At 36.2% G+C, this 23,238-nt stretch overlaps 2 protein-coding genes and 1 long non-coding RNA gene across 4 annotated transcripts; 1 reads left to right on the top strand and 2 right to left on the bottom strand.

The window, feature by feature from the left end:
* Positions 1 to 2,061: 2,061 nt before the first annotated feature.
* LOC113714523 (NAC domain-containing protein 17) lies at positions 2,062 to 5,656 on the top strand. Of its 2 annotated transcripts, none has more exons than XM_027238408.2 (3): positions 2,062 to 2,642; positions 3,718 to 4,929; positions 5,218 to 5,656. In XM_027238408.2, exons 1-3 carry the CDS (start codon positions 2,450 to 2,452, stop codon positions 5,583 to 5,585), a joined length of 1,773 nt encoding a protein of 590 aa, XP_027094209.1. In that variant the 5' UTR covers positions 2,062 to 2,449; the 3' UTR covers positions 5,586 to 5,656. The 2 variants fall into 2 exon arrangements, with proteins under 2 accessions (XP_027094209.1, XP_027094210.1); XM_027238409.2 differs by having other exon boundaries at positions 2,089 to 2,642; positions 5,063 to 5,656.
* A 3,200-nt stretch (positions 5,657 to 8,856) lies between these two features.
* Positions 8,857 to 20,197, bottom strand: LOC113713232 (uncharacterized aarF domain-containing protein kinase At1g71810, chloroplastic). Its single transcript, XM_027236907.2, has 21 exons — positions 19,727 to 20,197; positions 19,417 to 19,461; positions 19,280 to 19,318; positions 17,135 to 17,305; positions 16,815 to 16,967; positions 16,466 to 16,501; positions 15,706 to 15,749; positions 14,872 to 14,962; positions 14,052 to 14,093; positions 13,830 to 13,938; positions 13,365 to 13,479; positions 13,224 to 13,273; positions 13,042 to 13,120; positions 12,453 to 12,503; positions 12,099 to 12,240; positions 11,918 to 11,962; positions 11,473 to 11,574; positions 11,335 to 11,376; positions 10,644 to 10,826; positions 9,653 to 9,760; positions 8,857 to 9,291 (listed from the first exon to the last, which is right to left on the bottom strand). Exons 1-21 carry the CDS (start codon positions 20,132 to 20,134, stop codon positions 9,187 to 9,189), a joined length of 2,160 nt encoding a protein of 719 aa, XP_027092708.1. The 5' UTR covers positions 20,135 to 20,197; the 3' UTR covers positions 8,857 to 9,186.
* A 1,087-nt stretch (positions 20,198 to 21,284) lies between these two features.
* LOC140016164 (uncharacterized) lies at positions 21,285 to 22,551 on the bottom strand. The gene is made up of 2 exons (XR_011822526.1): positions 22,284 to 22,551; positions 21,285 to 21,671 (listed from the first exon to the last, which is right to left on the bottom strand). It is a non-coding gene; the product is annotated as an uncharacterized lncRNA (long non-coding RNA).
* Between the last annotated feature and the right edge of the window lie 687 nt (positions 22,552 to 23,238).

Here is a 23,238-nt window from a genome sequence, read left to right as displayed (position 1 = left end):
CCCGAAACCTCAACCCAAACCCATTAATTTCGTGTTAGGTTCGTGTCGTGTTTTCAGGTCGTGTCGAAAATTGCCACCCCTAATTGCTGGTACCAGAACACAATTTAAGAGGCAAATTTTTTTTTTACTTAACGGACAATTTTATCTCTCGTTGGTCAATATTAACTTAGCCAACTTTTGTCCGGAACATACTAGTTATTGTTCTTTTGTCCACACATTACCCAACAGAGCCACTGGAAACCCAAAGGGAACCACTGCTGAACCAAACGAATGTACTTGTTGAATTTGAGAAGTCAAGAAATCCTGACTAGGGATAATGGTGAATCAAATAATTCGACTTGAACTCACGAACTATTCGGTCAATAACTTGACTTGAATTCGTTTTGCTCGAGTTCAAATTCACAAGTCGAGATCGAGTTCCAAATTTTTGTACTCAAATCTCGACAGATTTAATTGAGATTTTTATAATATATATTTTCTATTTATTATTATAAGATGTCAATTGTATGTTTTTATTTAAAATTATATGTAAAAAATTAATATTTATTAGGTAAGCTCAATTAGATTCAAATAGGTTTGATTGAGTTTGATTTGACTTAATTATATTTAATTAAACTCGAACCTGAAGCTTGATTAGACTCGAATAAACTCGATTGAACTTGATTAAATTTGATTAGATTTAATTAAACTTGAGTTCGAGTAAGGTAGACGAGATCAAGTTTAGTAATTTTATCTCGAATATTACTCAAGTTTAACTCGACTCGAATACACATCTAATACTAATGTTTGACGCTTGTTGGCAAGAATATTTGATTCCCCCCCCCCCCAAAAAGCATTCCAAGAGGGACTTAAAGATCCGTAGAGGTGGCAAAATGGGCGGGATGGGCGGGATTTGCTTGGATTTGAGATGTAACCGAATCATATGAGTTTGGGTCTAACCTTATCCATATGTGTTTTGGGACTAATTTGGGCAGAATCACTTTAGGATGGGTTTAGATTGATCCCGCCCAATACCCAAATCTATTTTCTACATATTTTTTTCCTTTAATTCATTTTTAATTTTTTATATAACTTTAATATTTTTTATTTATTAAATTTCTTTTTGTCTTATTAAATAAACATGCAAGTGCTTTATACTCATGATTCCCACAAAAAATTGGATTAACAAATAAAGGAAAAGATAGATATACAACCATATTCCAACACATATAAAGATGGCCAAGGCACTTAGGGTGTTGAATATTTATCCTCATCATTGTCCAAGGATGACAGGTCTAAACTGACTGAAATGCTGGAAATTCTTGTGGATAATGACTAGGAAGACTCTAGATTATATGTGCTGGTATGACTATAACAATTGTTAAAGATAATTTTTGAATCTAAGACTCACTTTGGATTGGCTATTTTTTTTAAAAATAATTTTTTTGAAATACAATATTATAGTAATATACAATAACTAAAAAAACATCCCATCCATATTAGTATATCAAATATTTCAAAAAAAATTTATAGTAAAAATTTTTCATAAACACTGCTATAATAAAATATTTCAAAAACACCCCAAAAAATAACTAATCCAAACTGGGCCCTTGCTATTTGAGCCCAATGAGTACCCAAGTTTTTTCCAAAATTTTCCATCAATTAATGGATACAATTGGGATTTGTCCCATTGTAAATCCAATATCAAATTCCAGTACTCATCCCGCCCAAAGTCCCTATGAACATGGGTAATCCATTGGGACTTGGGACAAATTGACACCTCTAAAGATCCATTTGGTGGGCACTGGACAAATGGTCCGGTGGTTCGAAACATAATTATTCATTTTATCAAATTTGATTCTTAAGTTCTTAACTCCTATTTTTCACTCTCACTTTATCATCCCCTTAACACAAAATCTCCAATTATAATTGTAAAAAAAATAATTCTCCAATTACATGAAAAAATTTAGAAAATAAAGAAAAATTGAAGAACTTTCTAATGGACTAACCAATTAAAAATCCACACAAAAAAGGGGAAAGTCCCTCTAAGTCCACTTTCAAACCCCCTGCTACTTCCACCCATGCTCATTTTTATCCGTTCAAACCTAACCTGATCACCATTTTCCATATACCCAAATTCCTGGAATCTTCCCCTAGAGGGAGCCCGGCCCTACCCCCTCAGCCTTCCAAAGCCCGTCAACTCTTTTATTCTTGTTAATTATTCCTTCTTTTGATTAAATCCCATTTTTCTTTCTCGCCCTTCTTCTACTACTCCATCACTTCTACTCTTCCAAGCAAGGCCTTTTGGGTCGTCGCCTTGGTCCCTTTAGGGTTTTCCTTCTTATCTTCATCCATTCATCCAAATTTTTGTCCTTTGATCGGTAGAATATTCAATTTATATATTTAATTCTGAACTTATTTGTTCAGAGTAGTGAGTAATTTTTTGATTGTTAAAGCGAGATCCAAAAAGATGAAGGTAATTGAAGAGGAAATCTCGTCTTGTTTTGGGAGTGGTAAAATTTTTCCACCCGGATTCCGGTTCCACCCCACCGATGAAGAGCTGGTCCTCTACTATTTGAAGAAGAAGATGTGTCGCCGGTTTCATCTGCTCGACGTCATCGGCGAGACTGATGTTTACAAGTGGGACCCAGAAGAGCTGCCTGGTATATGACTACTATTCTTTTCCTGCTTTGGTTTAGCTTTGCTCATAGGGGTTTTCTTGCGTTGACTTGATTTGTCATTCGGGTTGGCCGTTCAATTTTTGGTTGTGCTTTCTGCTTTTGGTGTTTTTTTTTTGTCTGATGGGTTTACATGATTGAGGGAGGCTTTTGATGTGTTTTTGGGGGTTTCGATAAATGTCTTGGGTGTATTTGATGGTTGACTTGAGTGCGTCGATTGATTTTTCATGTGGGTTCTGTTTAATTGTGTGCTATGTGTGATATCTGAGTAGATCAATGGTTATTTATGGTTCATAGGTTGTTTGTGTTTGAAACTTTGGATTGTTCCTGGGATTATGGTCCACGTGTACTCTTGTTGATTGTCAAATGGTTTTGGACTGTTGTTTGGAACTAAATATTTGTTGGTTGGTTGATTCTCCATTGTCTCGTTAGTCATTGAATGGTTTTGATTGGAAATGTCATGGCTGAAGCTTTGTGTGATTAGCTCATGTGGTGGCAATTTTCAAGTTTGACAGTTTTTGTTTTTGGTTTTATACATGTATCTGGTTGGTCAGTCGGTCTTCTGTTAAACTCTTTATCAAGGGATTATATTTGCTTCATCTGTGTGTTAGCTTTCTGACAAAAGCTAAATTAGGAGCAGTGATAGGATTGATGCTGCATCCTAAGTGCAGTTATCTATGCATGGATTTTATTTTATTTTTTGAGACCTGGTTATTAGAATATGGACCATGAACCTGCCCCTAGTAGTTATTAGGACTTAAAATCTTGGCTGGGCCGCTTATCTGCCTCCTTTATTGTTCCTTGTTTTCAATAAGTTGATAATTAACATGGTAGATGCATGGTTGTAGGTCTTGTACTTTAATTGCAGACTGAGCTTCTGCAGTGTTTTAGTCATGGAACAAGTTCTATAAATATTCTGAATGGTTTAAGTTTTCCATCTTCAGTTTGTTTGAGAAAATGTTTGAGGATATTTACTTTATTGGTTAATGAGTTGTAGATTTGAAATTGGTTTTCAGTTCTGAAGAATTTACTGACATTACTTTTGTAAATTTGATTGCAGGATTGTCTAAATTAAAAACTGGGGACAGGCAGTGGTTTTTCTTCAGTCCCAGAGATAGGAAGTATCCCAATGGAGCGAGGTCCAACAGGGCAACCAGGCGTGGGTACTGGAAAGCAACGGGGAAAGATCGGATAATTACATGTAATGCTCGTGATGTTGGGGTGAAGAAAACCTTGGTTTACTATCAAGGTCGTGCACCTTCAGGTGTGCGAACAGACTGGGTGATGCATGAATACACCTTGGATGAAGAAGAGCTAAAAAGATGTCAGGCTGTGAAGGATTATTATGCACTTTACAAGGTATATAAAAAGAGTGGACCAGGTCCAAAGAATGGTGAACAATATGGTGCACCTTTTAAGGAGGAGGAGTGGGATGATGAAGGAGGTGAGACCAATGGACTTATTGACCACAACGACCAGGAGAATCCTGTGAAGCTGGTTAATGAAACAGCTCCTGTTAGTGAGAATGGAATTGTGTCTCAGCCGCAGTCCCATTTAGATGATTTCGAGGAGTTTATGAATGGAATGGCAAATGAGCCTGTAGTTGTTCCATCTCCTGCAGTGGACTATGGATATTCTTTAGAGGAGCTCTTGTGCGAGGAGGAGGCCCAGAGTAATCTAGTGGATCAATCCTCACGGGAAGTCAATTTACATGATCAAAGCACAGCTGTTCACCCAGCCTGTCAGGAGTACAATGTGCAGCCTAGCTTTGACTTGACACAGTCAGGTACATCTCAATTACAGTTGCACGAGGCATCTGAGGTCACATCTGTTCCACAGAGTTATGCATCAGCTCCTCATGCGGTTGAAGGGGATTTCCTGGAAGATTTTCTAGAGATGGATGATCTTCTTGGTCCACAACCAACTGTTCAGGCCTTTGGAAAATCCGCTGTTGAAAATCTGCAGTTTGATGAGTTCGATGGGTTGAGCGAGCTTGACCTGTATAAGGATGCACCCTTATTTCTTAATGAGTTTGAAACAGGGGAACAGGGGCAGATTGCTCAACCTTATATGAATAATATGGGCACTGAAGTTGTGGATCCTGTTTCAAGTTTCTATTTCAACGATGGTTTAACGGAAACTATAAACTGTGAGCAGACTTATTTAAGCAATCCAGAGGAGGTGAGTTTTCAACCATGGTCACATGATCAAAGGAGCAGTGTCTTTGCTGCAACAGAAGCTCATCAGGGGACCATACAGCCAGCAATCTCAGGTACTGCAAGAACAACCAAATTCAGTGTTGACATCTTTGGTTGGCATCAGTATCTGTAGTCTCATTTACGTATTTTAATTTTTGTACAAAAACTGTTGTCTTTCTCGGCTAATCTTATAGAGCTCTTGGTCAGATGGATGGTATGGGAAGACCATGTCATCTTCAACTTGGTGAAAACTCTACTGCCCAAGTGGATATGGGAGAGTTTGAGCCAGCTTCAAGAGCTCTTCTGCTTTTACTGTGGTGTAAGACTTAATTGCTAATATTCATAAGTTTTGGCATGTTTAGGTATGGGTTATGATGGTAACTTTTCCGATCATGGTTCTGGAGCTGATCAAAATCAGAGTGGCAAACAGGATGGTACAGACTCTTGGTTTTCTTCTGCTCTCTGGTCTTTTGTGGAGTCTATACCCACCACTCCTGCTTCAGCTTCAGAAAGTGCGAATCGGGCCTTTGAGCGAATGTCTAGCTTTAGTAGGGTAAGAATAAATAGTAAAAACACGAATGTTGCTGCAGGTAGTATCTCAGCAACTTCAAGTAGTTCAGTCAAATGTAAGAGTGGATTTTTCTGTTTTTCATTGCTTGGTCTGTTATGTGCCATCTTATGGATGTTGATAGGAACATCTGTAAAAGTCCTGGGAAGATGCATAGCCTAGTAATAATGTAAATTGAAGTTTTGCTGGTTTTACTCAAAAGTGTTTTATACAAGTTGAACATAGCTTATGAATGTTGCAGAATCTCGTATCATATAATTCTTAAACCTTGGCAGCCCCTCGTCTGCAGGAATTGCAAAGAGTAAACAGTGGCCCTGTTTTGTCTTACTTTAGCATTCTTTTATCTTAGCATTTTTGTCTTACTCAGCAATACTCAGCAATTTTGTCTTACTTTAGCATAGCATTCTTTCCATGTGGTAACTAGAAAGATGAATTTGTATAATTCCCGTCTCATTGTAAGGAATCTGCATTTCTTCAAAAAATTGTAGTTTATCATTATATGATTTATCAGTAGGCTTTGAGCGTTCCCAGGATGAGGGATTTATTGTACTATCCCAACACTTGGACTAGTTGAGTACGATGTTACACCAACAGCTTCTGCCAGCAGCAAAGTCCGCAAGTGCTACGAGAAAAATGGCGAGGATGTTTGGGCTCAAGGAACTTGGTCTTCTTTGGCTAAAGGAGATTAGCGAGAGCAGAAAATGTTGTCGTCTTTCACTTGATTTGATTGTTATTTGGAGAAGTTGTAAATAGTTTGCTCCTACGTTTATTCCCTGTCCATTCATTTTGTGTACTAACGTATCTTCGTCTTTCTAACCTAGATCAAGCTATGAATTGAGGAGGCAATCATTTGGTAAAGCTCCAATCTCCATTAAAGCTTATTAGGGTTGTTTGTCTAATAGTCTATCCTCAAGCTTTACATCTCTGAAATGTTTGCGCAAAATCTTTGTATGGTAAAGAATAATATGTTCAGCAACATTGTCTTCAAAATTTGCGAAAGAAAGTAATTTCTCCAGTGAAGTCATCTATGAATTTCTTACATCATATGCACAATGAAATTTTGTAAGATGTTGAGTATACTTCCACATGTAAACTGCTGCAAAATTGATAGGGGCATCAAATGGAAGCATGGGGTTGTAGAGCAAAATGGTTTACCTTGTACGGAATTCTCAGTTTGCTAATGATATATTTGCAACAGAAGAAAAGGGCAAAAAAAAAAGTACATTAGATGTCCGGGTCTCTGTTACTCGTTTCTTTGGTGTATCTTTTAGGGGGACCTTTCTTGATCAACTAGCTATAACTTGTTAGGAATAGAAAAGCACAAACAGATGAATGTAAAAGAAAAATTTAGTAAGAACTGACTGCATTATTATGCTAGTAGCAGTACAGCTCATTTTTTCTCATTTCAAATGTAATTTAGCCTGTCCAGTGCGCATTCTGGACCTTAATTCATGTTGCTAGTTGAAGTTTCTAAGTTGATCTTCGAGTATCTTTTGAAGTTGATCTTACTCTTACGGTATCCTTGTTCCCACTTCCGATTTCAGTAGTCACATTATTGTTACCATCTCATGCTGATGCTGCTACTATATATTATAACAACTGAAAATCAGCCACCAGGATACTTAATCTCTATCTTAGTTAGTTCCTCTTGCTGATACAAATCTGGGTTGATCTTCATGTTTCCTTGACTATCTTTGAAACTGATTTTAATTATGCTCATTATACGTTTTCCTTGAGCCCACTTTCGGCAAGAATCTTGACTGTCTGCTGCAAGACTTGCCAAAAAAAAAAAATTTTTTTTTTTTGTTTGTTCTCCCAGGTTTTGTCTTAGCTTTCTTCAGGCTTTGATGGATGGACGTTTGTGTTACTATTGCAGTCAAGTTTGGTGTCTTAGCTTGAAGCAGAAAACCCTCAGTTGCATGCACAAGCTACAGCTAAGGAAGCAGGCAGTCCTTTGTTTTGGGCAGAATGTATTGTTGTTCCAACTTGTAAAAGCTGTCGCCATGGTTATAATGCATGGACCATTGCGCAATTGGATCTGTAGCAGTCTTTTGCTAACTGGTTTATTGTGATTGTATTTCCTGGGGTATGCCCCTTGTAGTTTTGTATCTCCTTTGGGTATCAATAAATATCTTACCCAGCAAAAAAAAAAAAAGATGTTAATTTTGGGGAATCATTATTATTATTTCCTAGTATTTTCGATGATATCATCATGTCTCGCTTAGTTGTTTAACATCCTTTCACATATTAAAGTTTTATTTGAGCAGAAAACTAGGAGCATATTCTCAAAAAGATGCTTTCTGGAATTTGCTTTTACTGCCGTTTTATGAATGCAAATGTTATCCAGCTTTTAAAGTCAATTGAGGCACGAGAATTGACCTACTAAAATCAGGAGATGAACAAAGACCTAGTCAATAATGCGCTACAGCATGACGTAAAAAATTTGAAAAACCAAAACCTAAAGCTGTTTCAGTTTAGGTGGAAAAGTTGCCTGACTCGTACATGCACTACAGATTTGAAAAATCGCTTCAAGATCAATTCAGAGCATGCTACACCATTTATAAAAAAAAAAAAGGGGGCAACATTCGGAATTAGTAAGTAACACCTTTCTTAGTATTTGTTCACATATGAAGTCTTTACATGAGCTGTCGCTATCAATAAATATAAACCTTTAACCAGTTAAAAGATTAATAAGTTTCTTTTTTTCTTTCCACACCCTTTCTATCTTCAACTATCAGATGATCCAATATTCGAACTCTGAACCTGATAGGGGGAAGAATTCTTAGTAATTTTGTTCTTTCTATCGACTAGACCAAACTTAAACTGGTATTCTGGTATTGTAAACTTTAACTATACGTCATGAGCATATTTCCATTTGGTATCAAGATCATTACATTCTACATATATTATTAATGTTTTATGTATGTGTGGGTTATTCGCGGAAGCAGATATAGGCAAAACTATAGTTATAAAATGAGGTGATCAGTTCAACCGTGGATTGGGTGGTTCAATAGCAGGTTGGACGGCATTTATATTAGATAATGTAATAATATATTTTAAATTACAAAAATAATAACATTTTTAAGTTAACGGTTCAACTGACAATTTTTTTTTTGCAATTCACCGATTGAACTGCTGAATAATTGACTGATCAATAAGTTTATTACTTGTCTGATCTAATTAATGACCCAACCCAATCCTATTGCTTAGTCACCAATTTAGACAATTCGATTGTCGGGTTGAACCGAATTTTATAACTATGGACAAAACATTGCAAGAAGTAGAATGTGCTTGGATGGGAGATTATTTGCAAAAGTTATGTAACATTTTTTTTTTGATGTGATGTATGTGCGATAAAAATGTAATTAGAAAAATAAAAAGATTAATTAAAAAATGTGTTTATGAAGCAACTAAAAACTATTTTGCAAATAAGTTTAAATCCAAACAAACCCAAATCACATACTAGCATTTTGCTGGGAGCCATTTGAAAAATAATGGAGTCATGCAGCAATGACTCAATGCCTCGAAGTCTCCTGTATACAATTATTTTGTTTTTCCTTGTTAAACCTTTGAATTTACGCAAGGCGGTGGCCCTACATTTTGCCACCTACTCAAGAGAACATGTACTCGCTCTCTCTTCCTGTATTTGAATGACGTCCCATTCCAGAATTTGGGAATACATTGTGAAAGAATACTAAAGGCAGCAGAAGCATAAATATCATGTGGTTTTCCCATTAAAAAATCAATAAATAATGGATTGATGTTACGAGAAAACCCTCCGAAGTGCTCTTGCAGCAACACGAGAAACCAACTTGGCAAACAGGTCAGCTGGCAACCGAAGTAACTGTTGTTGCACATCTGGTGGGAGCTGCCAAAGGTGTGGAACATAATTATCAGAACTTCCTTCCCATAGAAGTTTATATTACCCAAAACCAATCACGCTAATCAGCAAATGTAATCCGAGGATATACTAAATGAACAATCACAAAGGCCCGGGATTTTTTGATAAGATTGGAAGGCTTCACTTATATGCAAACAATATAAGTAGTCAAGGAATCTAACCCCCCCTTTTCTCACTTTCATAAAGAAAAGAATATCTAAATGTTGTGAGAGCCATAACAATGAGAGGCTTCTAATATCTGGGAGTTCATTACTAGTATCCTGTAGGTAGACACAGCCATGATATTCCTTTGACCACGTGTCTATTCAGATTTGAAGAGCTAAATTACCTCCGGGAGGACAGCAAGGAATCGCCCTAATTCCTCAATTGATACAGATTGATAAAGAACCAGGGAATCTCCATTTGAAGATATTTTCCGGCTATTGTAAGCACTGACCTGCAAAAAATTATGTAAATGCCCCATCTGGACATGTTAGTACATTTGAACATTTCGTGAGAGAAAACCTGTACCATATTGTCTGGCCTTAGTGGGTCCTAAGTCGTAGCTCATTCTTATTTTACTGTTTTATGAGCTAGAGTATTATCACTTCATTAGGATTAACTCTTGTGACACAGTCGTGAATTCATCCCTTATGTTATACTAAATTAACATTCTTATTTAAAACCAAATTTTAAAAATTATAAATCAAATGTGGGGCTACAATGAATTCCACTTGCTCAATGAGCAGTGTTAAATAACTTGTTCGATTGATTAATTCATCCTTGTAATACAGCACATTATAATCAAGTTTAACATTCTCATCCATGTTTAAGCTATCTCTTACAGACTGAATTGCATAATCACCGGCGGTTATAATCATGATGAAATTGAAGTTGGGGTTCCAAAAGTATCAAAGCAACAGCTTAAATTTGTGAAGTGACTATAGGAAGTATTCTAATGGTCACACATCCAACTTCTCAAGGACTAGAAAGTTATGCATCATCAATGAAGATGGCTTGACATATTGCTTTTTCACTTGCAGCACTGTTACATATTTGAGCAAAAGATTTTCAAATATTTGGTGGTAGCTTGATTAGAAAAACACACTTATGATAAAACATAAAAACTGTCTCTCCCTCACACACACTCTCTCTCTCCCCACAACGCAAGTACCAAAACTTATCATTACACTTCAACATGTACACAGAGGCCTGTAGAGGTTGATATACGCGCAGTTGTGCAAGTCATTTCATTCATTTCTATCATTAGAGTCCTACTTAACAGATGAGTAATGATTTGACTTTCGACTAGTTAAACTATTGAAATGAAAATCTCTTACCAGGCCAGTTTTTCTATCCTCTTGAAGACCTGATAGCAACGACACAAGGCGCTGCAATGTTCTCAAATTTGCACTATCTTCATCAGTCATTAGTGAAAATGATGGAGAACCAGAGAATGGGACTCTTGCAGTAAGTGAAGATGCTACAGAATCAAGAGTTGCAAGTCCAAATGCATCCAATCCCTAGAAAAATTCGTAAGACTATCAGTAACCTGAGGCATCTACAGCAGCATGTTAAGATACAGAAGAAAAAGTAGTTCTTATACACCAATGCAGAATCTTGTGGATTTAGAATTTTAACACCATCAACTATTTGGCAGTTTAGAATCTTGTGGATTTAGAACCATAATGCAGAAGCTCTTTCAGAATGTGATTAGGTGAACCAATCTTTTAAAGATGCTATAAATTGCTGCATGCGTGCAATTTTTCAAACACAAGAAAAAATATGATAGCTTTACTTTCCTCTTTCTGAACAAAGACTGTCAAGGCTCTCCAACACTGTGAATTAAGCTGTTGGATTTACATGCTTGGAGAAAATTCAGCTTCTTGTTTGTTATTTTGCTGTAATGGATTGGAGAAGGGTTTTGTATTTTAATCAAGATATAAATGTTCATGGACCATCCGCTACCTTGGTTCCATCTCTTATATGCATCAGAAAACTATTAAACAAAAATCCTTTAACCTACTATACCTTCGCAAATTCTTCAAGAATTATCTCTCTAACAAAAGCCCCCTGCAAAATTTTTAGTAAGTTAACTTTCCTTTCTCTTCACTGAATAGCAAAATTCTAGTCCCTTCAACGGCAATAATGCATGAACAAGCAACAAACCTTTTCAGTCAATGTAAAGGAAAGGACTTCCTTGACAATAATATGGGAATCACCATCTTCAATTTGTTTTCTGATCGATCTTTCTGTCCGAGCACGTAGGGACTGCCAAAGCATTCAAGGTTTTCAAAGAAATTAGCTAGTGGTATGAAAATACCAAACTGAGAGAGGGAATAGAATGGAATAATGAAATTTAGGAACTAAAGAAAGAATATTTCAGTCAAAAAATTAGTAACAAAAGCAGAATACTCTTCAGATGCTCCACATTACTGTGCAAATAGAATCTTTAGTGGCAATAGCAGATTAGCCAATGATTCAGCAGAAAATATCGGGACAAAGAGAGGTCAGCAGACAACTTGCTTTAGAGACATGAAATGAATAAAACTAATCTTTTCAAAGAAAAAAAAATCTATTTAAGGGCAAAAAAATTCCCATGCAACCATCTCACCTCTGTGACCAGAGACTCCAGACGGTCAATCCTGAACACACCATCCTGACATGAAAATTAGTCAATCAGGCTGTGGGTTTTGACAAGGATAAAGCGGTGGTAGATGATATAGCAGATAAAACAATGACATACAGTTAGATTGCATCTTCAGCAGAGACAGGAATTGTATCCACAAATTTACCTTATAGAGAATAGCTTGAAGCGACAATTGCAGCTTTAATGAGCTGTCGGTCAGTACTTTCCTGGCTATCCATGGGTAGGTACTACCCAAAACTTTGTAATTTGGATCAAAGCTGATAGCAATGCCCTCCAAAACAGCAAGGCTGGAAGTTTGCCGGAAACAAGTAATGAATTTGGATGGTGGATTAAAATGCAAAATAGCTAGAAGGAAATCAATTTCCTAAGGTTACTAGAAGGATGTACGGGGCTAAAAGAACAAGAAATTCTTACAACAAACATCTGCTTTATTTACTTTGATTTTCTAGTGAGTATAGTGACACTATTCTGCTAGAATTGAACAGGAAAAGATGGGCACCTCCGAATGACAAGAGAGAAGTACGATGGTATCTGGAATTTGAACTTATACCTGCCAATTATTGAAACAATGTTTATGATGAGAAGAAAAAATCAACCATATATGATTTTTTTCAGAATAAAAAGAAAGAAGAACATATTTAGGTATGCTTTCTGAAGGACAACAACGGATTTTACTTAAATGTCATCGTTTTGCAGGTTCATAGTTCAGACTTTTATCCAAGGTGTATGCTGAAGATTGCATATTCAACTTAGGCACCAATGTATCAAATGGGAAAAAATATACAAAAAACATTGAAGCATGTTTAGCACAACTCTCATGCAACCTAGAGAATATTGATTGAAAAGAACACTTTCATGTAAAGGAATCTCTAATATATATATATATATATATATATTCATGAACAACCATTTCACAATATCACCATCTAGTTAAATGATTTGTTTTTTCTTTTTAAATAACGGAAGTGAAACTCAAAATGCTAGGTTAGTTCTTCAGTCAATAGTACAAGTCTATTCTCTAATTTTGTGATTTCCTACGATGAGATACATGTAATTATTCAATAAAAGGCTCAAAATCAGAACTTTACATGGTAACTCCCAAATCTCCCAGAAGATCCCCAAAACTTATATTGCGAACTCCTTTGGCAATGGCATCTCGAAAAACACCTACGGAGGCCGGAAAACTATCAATGAACCCATACATAATATATTGACGTCACCTCTTCAGATTCATACACAAGAGTTCACATTATGAAAAGCAAATTTTAACCTGTTAGTGCCACTGTAACAGCTTCCTTGTCTGCAGTTGGTGGAAGAAGTCTGTCAAGTAAACAAGTAAACAGTGTTTAATCAATGCCATCAAGGGTAGAACCAATTTCTTCAGCAATTGAATGAAAACATGATCATCTACCCAAGAGTCACGAAGTCCTTGGCCAATGCATCATAATCACGATTTACAAGATGAAGACAAGCTTCAATAAAACCATCACGAAGTTCTTGTTTGAATTCACCCATCATACCGAAGTCTGAAGTTGAAAATACAGGGAAGTTAATTTGACTAGTTTAAGCAGTAAATTTAATTATGATTACACTAGAATGGCAAAATAAGGTTTCAGCTTCAATCAAGGCAACTAAACAGGCAAAATCATAATGTTCAAACCTAAACACAAGAAGAAAAAAGGGAAATCATAATGTTAGAACCTAAACACAAGGAATCATAATGTTAAAACCTAAACACGAGAAGAAAAAGGGGAAAGGAAAAGGAAAATCAGGAGCTATTGGCAATTAAATACAGCATTATGTATTTCCGTTTACCATTAGTTGTGTTAACTAAATCTTAATATGCTTCATAATAGATGTAAGTTCAAGAGAGTACCTAAGTATGCAAGTTTCCCATCATATGTGCGAAGTAAGTTTCCAGGATGTGGATCTGCATGATAGAACCCTCTTTCCAGAAGTTGATTGAATGAGCAATAAACTCCTACCTGTGTGAATTCAGAGTGCGGCTTTTAGGTCTACAACATTGTGCTATATGGCAGACAATCTGAAAACATAGGGGGAAAAAAAAAGAGAACAGAAAACGGTTTCGTGATTTGACCTCAACCAAATAGAGATCCTTCACTTCGGCCAGCTTTTGTCCCTAGAGATCACCAAATTTGAATTATACGAGGATAATATTGAACTAGTTTTGGAAGATGAATGCATAAATTATACTATATGACACTTATCCTTCATATTAGCAAGTGAACAGATATTGAACTATGTAATCCTGGGAATAAACAATGAGAACAACACGTCTAGATGTATGATTTAACATTTAAGTTATGATAGTACCCCTTTCTAGAGGTATTGTTCTAAAATGCAGAGTATGGATTTGGTGGTTAACAGTGAAGAACAAAGATAAATAGTTAGCTATATGAGCAAGCAGAAACATTCAGCCTGATCCTAAAATGCCTTAACTTTGTAACAAATGAAATAAAAATGCCCGTACAAGTTGTCCTAGATGTCAAGTCTTAGATGACCTAAGATAATGCAAATTTTGTTGAAGGTAGCTCCATGTCAAGTGAGAAGAAGCACGACCAGATAGGCACTTTTCTTGCAAAACGTGATTCTAGACAACCCAAAAACCAAGCAAACTAGAAGCAAGAAGTAATTTTATTGGGTGGCCAGGGGCGAATCTTGTAAATAGCTAGGTTGGTTCTGCAGTTAATTTATTGAGGACTAAAGTAGGAAGCTAATGTTGACCAAGAAAGTTAGTGAATTCCAAACAGGGCTTTCCTACTGAGCCCCTTTCTTTATTTTAATTTTATGCCCCAACAAATTTCTGAGTTCTTTATGCAGTGGCTAGCAGAAAACTTAATTGGTTTGTTAAAACGAGCTAAATCAATGGTAGTTGTGACAAGGACCTTCAATATTACCTCCACCCATTTCATGACAAGGATCTTGCGAGTTGTTTGATTCATAAATATTTCGGGAACTACAACATCTTTTATTCCACCATATAATTGCCTGCATAGCACAACAGGGCAATAGTTAAAACATACAAAGACAGAAAATATGGTCAATATAATCAACCAATAAGACAAATGAGTGAGAAACTAGGCATTTCTGTGGAGGTTGAACTCAGAAGGGATCGTGAGATTCATGGCTCAAATATGACTAAAAAGCCCAGTCCCAATACAAAATAATAGAAACTAAACCAAGGTTGACTGAATATATATCAGTTCCATTCGTAATCAAGCTGACTATAACAGCCAACATTTCTAGCAATAACTCTTGATTGGCATGCAACCATACAACCACATCACATTACAGATTGGTCAGCGTTATAGCAATGTACCCCAAAACAAAAAATTATGTCACAAGAAAAGATTAACTTAGATACTTATACACACATTCTTTCAAGAAGGGGTTGAAAGGCGAAACTTTTTCCAATGCATCGTAGACATAAGATACTGTGAGACGGTTATAGAATCCAACAGATACTTGCCAAATTTATCTTAGCAGAAAGAGTTGACTGACGACCCTGATTAATTCATAAATCGCAATGCAAAGATTTTCAACAGTTAGATGATTCATTGGGTCCTGCTCCAGATTAGGTTTCATGTTAGCCTGTAAAGCTAAAACGAGCTCTCATGATGAGCTGAAAAGAGACTCCAGAAGCATCATACAGATACATATACACATAATAAGTGCAATATGATTATGAGTTAAAATTTTGGAATTCATATTTGCCGAAATTGACCTTGTACCTGAATTTAACTCCATTGCTGGCTTCTCGTATGTAGTCCATCTCCTGCATTCAATTTGATTACCTGTATTCAATACAAAGCCCTAAGAATATATTCCTCTTTTGATCTTGTGATGGAGATTAACAAGCAGAATTTAAATTGTGAGAACAAAACATGGTGTATGGTAGCCTGAATACTGTGGTATTTAAACAGTAAGTGATTCAGGGTATGATAACTGTGGCTGCTATAGTATTTTGGCAGCAAGTGATTCCATTTTTATACACAAATTACATGAGATACATCTATTCAAATAACAGAAAACTTCTATTCATATTAGTGCTTAAAAGGATCATAAATCATCCATTCCCCTTCTTCTAAATGAATAATGCTTCTGAACACTGAAATTACACATGAAAGGAACAATATTGCATGGACCATAAGTTACCTTGATCTAACAAAATAGGAGTTTCACTCTAATGCTGCTCACCCCTCATAAAAAGATGCCGTAATGTGAATAAGATTTTGACTCAAGCCACTTTTAATAAGTAAGAATGCTGTTCACGTGCATGAACTTAGGACTCCTTAAGTTACCTCATCTTGTAAGGTTATTTCCATAGGCAACTAACTGCGAACTTCTTTTGGGAGATTCATTTAGTCTCAACCTTCAAACTTGTCTTAGCACTGAGAATTTGGATGAATGCCCTAACTAGCAGTCACATACATGCAACCATGGAAGTGTAGCTACATATGAGCAATCAAGTGTAAAATGATGGATACATACCCGAAAAAGACTTGATGCCCACTCATCAACGATACCCTACGAGTTGAAGATCAGACAGTCAAACCCCTATATTACACTAATAAAACTAAATTTATTGTAATTTAATTACAAGTGGATCTAGATATAAGGAGGTATAACCTCCACAAGAAAAGATCACAAAGACCTCCTTTCAGGAAGTATTCCTAAGGCCACAATACATGCACCAATTCATAGGATTCAGCCTACATTGCCTGGCAACACTAGTTGTAGACTTTCCAGCCTAGGAAATGCAAGGATCATGTGACCAAACTACATATTTTCCGCTTCTTTGTACACAAAAGAATCATTTATCTCTTTCACGAAAGACTACCTGAAGGTCAGAGTTAAATTTGCCAGCTCTCTTTATTAATCCTGCAAGGTAACGCAAAATTAATATGTCGAGAGAGATTGCTGCCTGAACTCCTGGCCTTTGAACCTTGACAGCAACTAGTTGTCCATTAGAACGAAGCCTAGCTTGATAAACCTTTCCAGACCCAAAGATAAAGAAAAGATAACAAACCTTTAGTTATACGGTTAAAAATTAGGGACAACCACAACCAGCATTAATTTTGTTATTGTCACCATATGAAGTACTCAATATGAGTTAGAATCTAAATAATAAGTTACAAATAAGCATGAATAACCGAAAACCTGCCCAAGAGATGCTGCAGCTACAGGCTCAGGCGAGATCTCTGAGAAAATAGCATCTATTGGTAACTCAAGCTCTCTCTCTATCATATCAAAAGCAACATCAGAAGAAAAAGGTGCTATTCGATCTTGAAGCAGTGAGAGCTCATCCAAATATGAAGGTGGTATCAAATCCTGGAAGAATATGTCAAAGTAGAGTGTAAGATGTGCCTGGTTAAAATAAAGTAAATAAAATATCGTAAAACAATGTAGTTGCATAACATTAATGCAGTCCCTTTCAGGATTATGCAACAATGCTATTAGAATGAAAACAGGGGACCTAGAATGTATGAAATGCTGTTTCTTGAACAAAATCATGAAATACTACTCAAACATCTCCAGCTTATAATAATTTAAATGCTTGAAATTCACAAGCATGCACTTTTTTTTTAATCAACTTTGATTTTGCAATCACCACATATGATATAACTCAAGAGTGTTCCTAACAAGGAGGATACTTTAACTTAAACAAAGATACTCCACCTTCAGAAGGAACTAAATAACCAATAATGCATGTCCACTGCAAATTGGCAGGTATCAGGTTGGAGAACAAGATGAGGACTATCTTTCCTTTACTATCTCTCTATCTTCTTCGCTTTTTCAGAGGACGTTGTTTTTGTGTATCTGAACTTACAGTAAGTAGTGTTAACATGAGAAATGATGGCTCAAGCAACTAAACATGGCCGATCAAATTTGTTATCACAAATTGTTCTCTTTTATTCAAACATGAGATGTTGAAACACTAATCGAGAAACCATCACCAAATGATGTATGAATTTAATTCAGGGCCTGATGCAAGTCTATTTTGATTGAATACAGAAACACCTTAATTCTTCTATACGTATGGCCAACATTGTTTCTCCTGTACGAACTCATTTAAGTTGCAAATTGCAAGAAATTAATGGTTACAAACAATGTGCTGCTAATTAGTGGAATCATCAAACTGCACATTTTATCAGCTTCAATACTACCTTCAAATTGATTTAAATTCAAATTAAATACACAAACATGAACAGAAAAATGTAATTTCTGGATGGTAAACATAAAGGAGATGGTTTGGACATGTTTGACAAAGTAGATGAGCTCTTTGTACTTTTGTCACTTGGGAGCTGTTTGAGATCATGGCTTTGCTCAGTTATCAATGAGAGAAAATGTGAAGAATTCTCCTTTTGACATTGCCTCTAACTTTTGGTTGTTACTTTTTCTCTGATAATTGCAACTCGACTTTGTTATATTCTTTTTCTCTGATTGCTAACCAAATGCAAATATCTCCTAAATACCCCAAACATTCAATGTATGGTATTCAGAAACTTCATAGGAACTACTGAAGCAAGCTCATATGTAGCCTGCACAGAGAACCACTGGGTTTAATTAGTTATCTTAGATAATTTTACTTGTCCGTCTTCTTTTGCGCACCAATTCAAGAGGCTGATTTTTGCAGTTGCTGTGTACGAAATTTGGAGAGCTTGAAATTCTGGGATATCCCAAGCTAAGCATTCTACTGCAGGTGTCATGGCAGCTATTGTGTAGAGTATGAAGCATGTGGTGCTTACTTGGGTAAAGATTCCCAAAACCAGAGAAAATTGGAACTAACACTCGATTGGATTTGCCACTGGATAAATCTTTTTTAGGTTACTAGAGTTTATTTGCATTTGTGGGTTTGTGGTGTTGATCTGATGTAGCTGTGGATTAACCTTGTGCACACACATTCTCTCAGTATAATCAATAAAAGGTCAGTGTTGCTAAAAAAAAAAAAACTTGTTTGTCTTTACTCTCCTTCAAGAAGATCCAAGAGCCACTACTGAAGAAGAAAATGATAGATGTCAAAATTCAAGAAAAATGCAAAAAAAAAAACTATCAGAAAAAATTCACAGCTTAAGGAAATAAAGATTGAGGACTCTATTTATGCCATCAATGATCAGCATCACCCATGGGGTCTATGTAGAAAGCTTTAGTACCAAATTTTTGTGCTCATAGTAGTCAAAATCATAAATAATCACAAGTATAAAAAATTCAAGAAGTTTAGAAGCCTTAGCAACTTAATCTCGACAACAAATTAAATAGGAAATGAAGCCAAGCCAATGGTAATGAAAGAGAAGTGTCACTTACAGGTCTAGTTGAAACAGCTTGAGCTATTTTAATATATGCCTACAAAAGGAAAAGAAAAAAAAAGCCTGAATTAAAATATAGACGCATGACTAAATTCATAAATTTCTGCTTAAAAAGTTAATACGTCTAGAACATACCGGCCCAAGCTCTACCAATATCCTTCTCAGTTCCTCTGCTCTAACCTGAGTAATCAATAATAACAACAATTAAACAAAGAACAACGCAGTTTAACTACAAAACACTCCCTGCTACCACTTGAATGATCATAAAATATGGATTCTAAAAACCAACATGGAGTTAACTATTAAAAATAAGCTTTTATCATCTCAATATAACTTGATATAGTCAAATTCGAGCTTAAAATAATTTTAAAAAGAATTTGATTGGTTCAAATGTTCAATAAGAGTTATTCAGATCTTGATAAGTATAGGTTGGAGTGAAAACTACCTCAAACATCTGGTCGGCACGCTCGGTGAGTTTATCCACGTAGCGAAGTGCGAACCATTTCCCGAGTGTACTAGCGAGTTGGAAGAGGCGACGGAGGACAATGAGCGGCTTCTTCTGATAAATTCCGGCGATTTTCGAAACGTTGTACTCCGTCAACGAGTCCGCTTCCGAGGAGCTCAGCTGGAATAAATATCCTGAGTACTTGGTGAACGTATCCACATTTTCCACGGCGCGGGAAGCTGAAGACGAAGACGAAGAAGAAGAAGAAGAAGAAGAAGAAATAGAGGAATGAGGTGCTGTTGATAGTAGAAGAACGCGGCGGAGAGAGTTCAAATTCGCCGCATTCTTAAGGCGGATAGAGTAAGATAACGGCGGCGGCTGTTGAGGTGGCGAGAGGAGCAGTGGCATTGTTTTATTATTTGCGACGGTCTTTCTTTTGCTGAGTGGTTCTGTTCTGTTGGTTAAATTTTGTTCATTTTATTATCGGTTTTGGTTAGATTCCTCGAATGCCACGTGGCTAGATTATGGAGAGTGAGCGGAAGATTGCGTTTACGAGTGCGACCCGTCTTTGGTAAGGAATGAAAAATTGCCAAATTGGCAAGATTAGCATGACCTTAATTTTCGGCACATGGATTTCGCGTTTGATTTCTAGATTGTTTAATTCAACCAAAGTTGGTTTAAAATGCCAAAAGAATGAAGTAGGCCGTTTGAAAGCGAACTTAAAATTGAATTACACTAGTATTTCTAGCGGATAACATTAATGCTTGAGATCTTTAAAAGAAAAAAAAACAAGCCAGAGTTTCTGATTTCTTTTTCTTTCGAGCAGGATAGCGTAAGTTTATCAAAATGAAAATGGTCAAAATTTAAGAATATCATTAGATTATTAGATCGAAGGTTAATAACATAGTTTAGTTATATTAAATTTAATTATACAGCCAATCGATGAGAGATGGATATAAATTTTAATGATAGAACTAATATAATAAGGATTAATCTTTCCTACACTGACAGTAACGGTGATAATTGGATGAATGAAATTCAACTTTTGCATGCATACCATGAATCAAACGGTGATAATTGGATGAATGAAATTCAACTTTTGCATGTATACCATGAATCAAACGGTGATAATGTATACACTATCAGTATATATAAAATTTACTCATATAATAATCTCACGAACTTTACTGCTTTTTGAAATTTGTCAAATGCAACCATCATTATGTCCGTATAAAGACGAAGAAAGATATGTGCAATTATCAGTAATAATAAGGGCAACTTTCCATATGTCATGAAAGACGTGCAAGAAAAGGAGACTGAATTGATATTTTGTGTAGTAAGATTTATTGCTTTTCGCTTCATTTTCTCAACGTGACGGGTGCTTCTAGCTTGAGGTAAGAAAATTACTAGTACATAATTTCCTTCAAAAAGAAAAAGGGTGCATTTTATTTCCTTTGTCTAACGTACGTGGTTGGATGATCATCACTAAAAAAGTCCAAATACGAAATGTGCACGAGTATTTTTTTCCACTCTGCGTGACTTCGGATCCTTCTTTGGATAAGGATAATGTTTTGTTGGCCTACGTATGCTCTTTGATTATTAATTTCAGGGTTAAATCCACTTTATCCCCCAAACTTTGGACGATTACCCACTTCGTCCCAAATAACATTACATGAGTGATTGATTACCTAGAAAACAAGCAAGCAACAAGTGGAGATAATTAAACAAAGCAACATCTATCTAACATTTCTGGGAAGTCTCCTGAGTCACTTTCTTGGGGATAGTCACAGTTAAGACTCCATTCTCAAGCCCACATTTGATTCCCTCCAAATCAGCATTTTCCGGCAGCCGGAACCTCCTCCGGTAGCTTCGACGGCGGCGCTCCACCCTATCTCCACTGATTTCCAGCATGTTGTGATCTTCCACCTGCACCTTCAAGTCTGCCCTGTTGACCCCAACCAAAATATTAAAGCAGCCATTTATTTTAGACAATATTAACCTTGCTAACATGCACCCTTGTGAATATATTGCACATATCCCTACTACACACCCCATGAAAGTTTGTTCAATTTCCTTGTTTTTCACCATTTATATGATATATATGAAATACCCCAAACAAAAAAAAAATAATTACAATTAAATCAGTTCACCTAATAAATTTTTTTGCTCTTTTATCTAATATTGAGGTCATCAAATACATTTCTTGTGCCCAATTTGGGAAAAAAATGGAAAGAATAAAGTGCTCAAGAAAAGTGGAGTGTGCTATAATTAAATTTGGATGAAAACTCTTAATTATTGGATTACATCCAAGTCTCAATAATAGAGAAATATCATTTAGACCAATGAAATAAATGATGTTACTTAAGTTGAAGCAAATGGATTATAAACGATGCTCACAAACATTAAGAAAAAAAAAAGAGAGATATTTAATAGAGACCACTATTTAAATGATGTTATGCTATAATTTAAACTACATGATTTTAAACTAAAGATTTTTTTTTATTTTGGGGGAAAAAAGAAAATTGGATGAAAGAGAAAGGAGCGATAAGTCGATAACCAGGCAGATCAACACGAAAGATGTGGGCATGGTCAGTTTCGCGCCAATCCACGTTGGCATGAGCCAGAGCAGACACGTCATCACCCCGGTCGCACCGCCGCCCCTGCCGGTGGTCCAGCCGTCGTCACCATAGCCAAAAGGGTCCCATATATTCGAGGAGGAGAAAGCAAGGGAACGAAATCCGGCCTTCCTCCGCCCTGCCAAGGCCCAAATGACGACATTAGCACCACCACTTTTTGTTACTACTGCTTTAAACCAGTTTTAGGTTGAATTCAAATTAGGTTTTCTCGGGGCTTTTATGGTTGGTTGGTGCTTGATGGCCATTTTGGAACTGATTTGCTCGGAGCGAGTGCATGGTCGGTCTTAGCAGTACTACTGTGTACGGCGGCGCTGTTCAGTTCAAGTAACAGCCACGTTTCAGTTCATTGCCAGTTTACATGGAATGATGACACGTACGTTGTTTGATGGATTTCAGTCCCATGATGACGAGGACGAGAATTGGATTACTTTCTGGAGCAGATGGGTGTTTTGATCCTCTCATTTTTGTAACCTTAAACTAATCTAATTTAGTTGTGCCAAGCTATAATGTTAATGTTGCAGGTTCAAATCTATGTTTTCAGAACCGGACCGGATAGCGACTCGGCCGAGGTCAGGGGTCAGGGGTCAATGGGTTCGACCGGGGGTCGATAGGGGTCGAACCGGATGACGTCATAAATAAAAATTATTTTAAAATTAAAATGTTATATATATAATATCTAATAATATATTGATATTAATAAAGGCATATTCATATATATTTGATGTTTCAAATATATTTAACAAGAAAATACAAAGAAATTAGAACAATCAAGTAGCAATTTATATTATTTAATAAATATTAACAAGTTTAGAATTAAAATTATGAATTTAATTGAAAAATAACATCAAATTTTAGGACAATATTTATAAAGTATCA

This window comes from Coffea arabica, chromosome 10c, assembly GCF_036785885.1.
Source record: "Coffea arabica cultivar ET-39 chromosome 10c, Coffea Arabica ET-39 HiFi, whole genome shotgun sequence".
NCBI classification, from domain to species: domain Eukaryota; kingdom Viridiplantae; phylum Streptophyta; class Magnoliopsida; order Gentianales; family Rubiaceae; genus Coffea; species Coffea arabica.
This window is presented reverse-complemented; position numbering and strand designations above follow the sequence as displayed.

Bases quoted from the DNA above. Each gene is read 5' to 3' on its own strand.
- LOC113713232 (XM_027236907.2), bottom strand. From the start codon at position 20,134: ATGCCACTGCTCCTCTCGCCACCTCAACAGCCGCCGCCGTTATCTTAC. The intron at 16,968-17,134 runs GTTTTCGGTTAT...GGGTCTGGAAAG, and splicing joins CTGCAGCATCTCTTGGGCAG to GTTTATCAAGCTAGGCTTCG. The intron at 12,241-12,452 runs GTGCCCATCTTT...GCAAACTTCCAG, and splicing joins TTCTCTCTTGTCATTCGGAG to CCTTGCTGTTTTGGAGGGCA.
- LOC113714523 (XM_027238408.2), top strand. From the start codon at position 2,450: ATGAAGGTAATTGAAGAGGAAATCTCGTCTTGTTTTGGGAGTGGTAAA. The intron at 2,643-3,717 runs GTATATGACTAC...ATTTGATTGCAG, and splicing joins GGACCCAGAAGAGCTGCCTG to GATTGTCTAAATTAAAAACT. The intron at 4,930-5,217 runs GTACTGCAAGAA...TGGCATGTTTAG, and splicing joins CATACAGCCAGCAATCTCAG to GTATGGGTTATGATGGTAAC.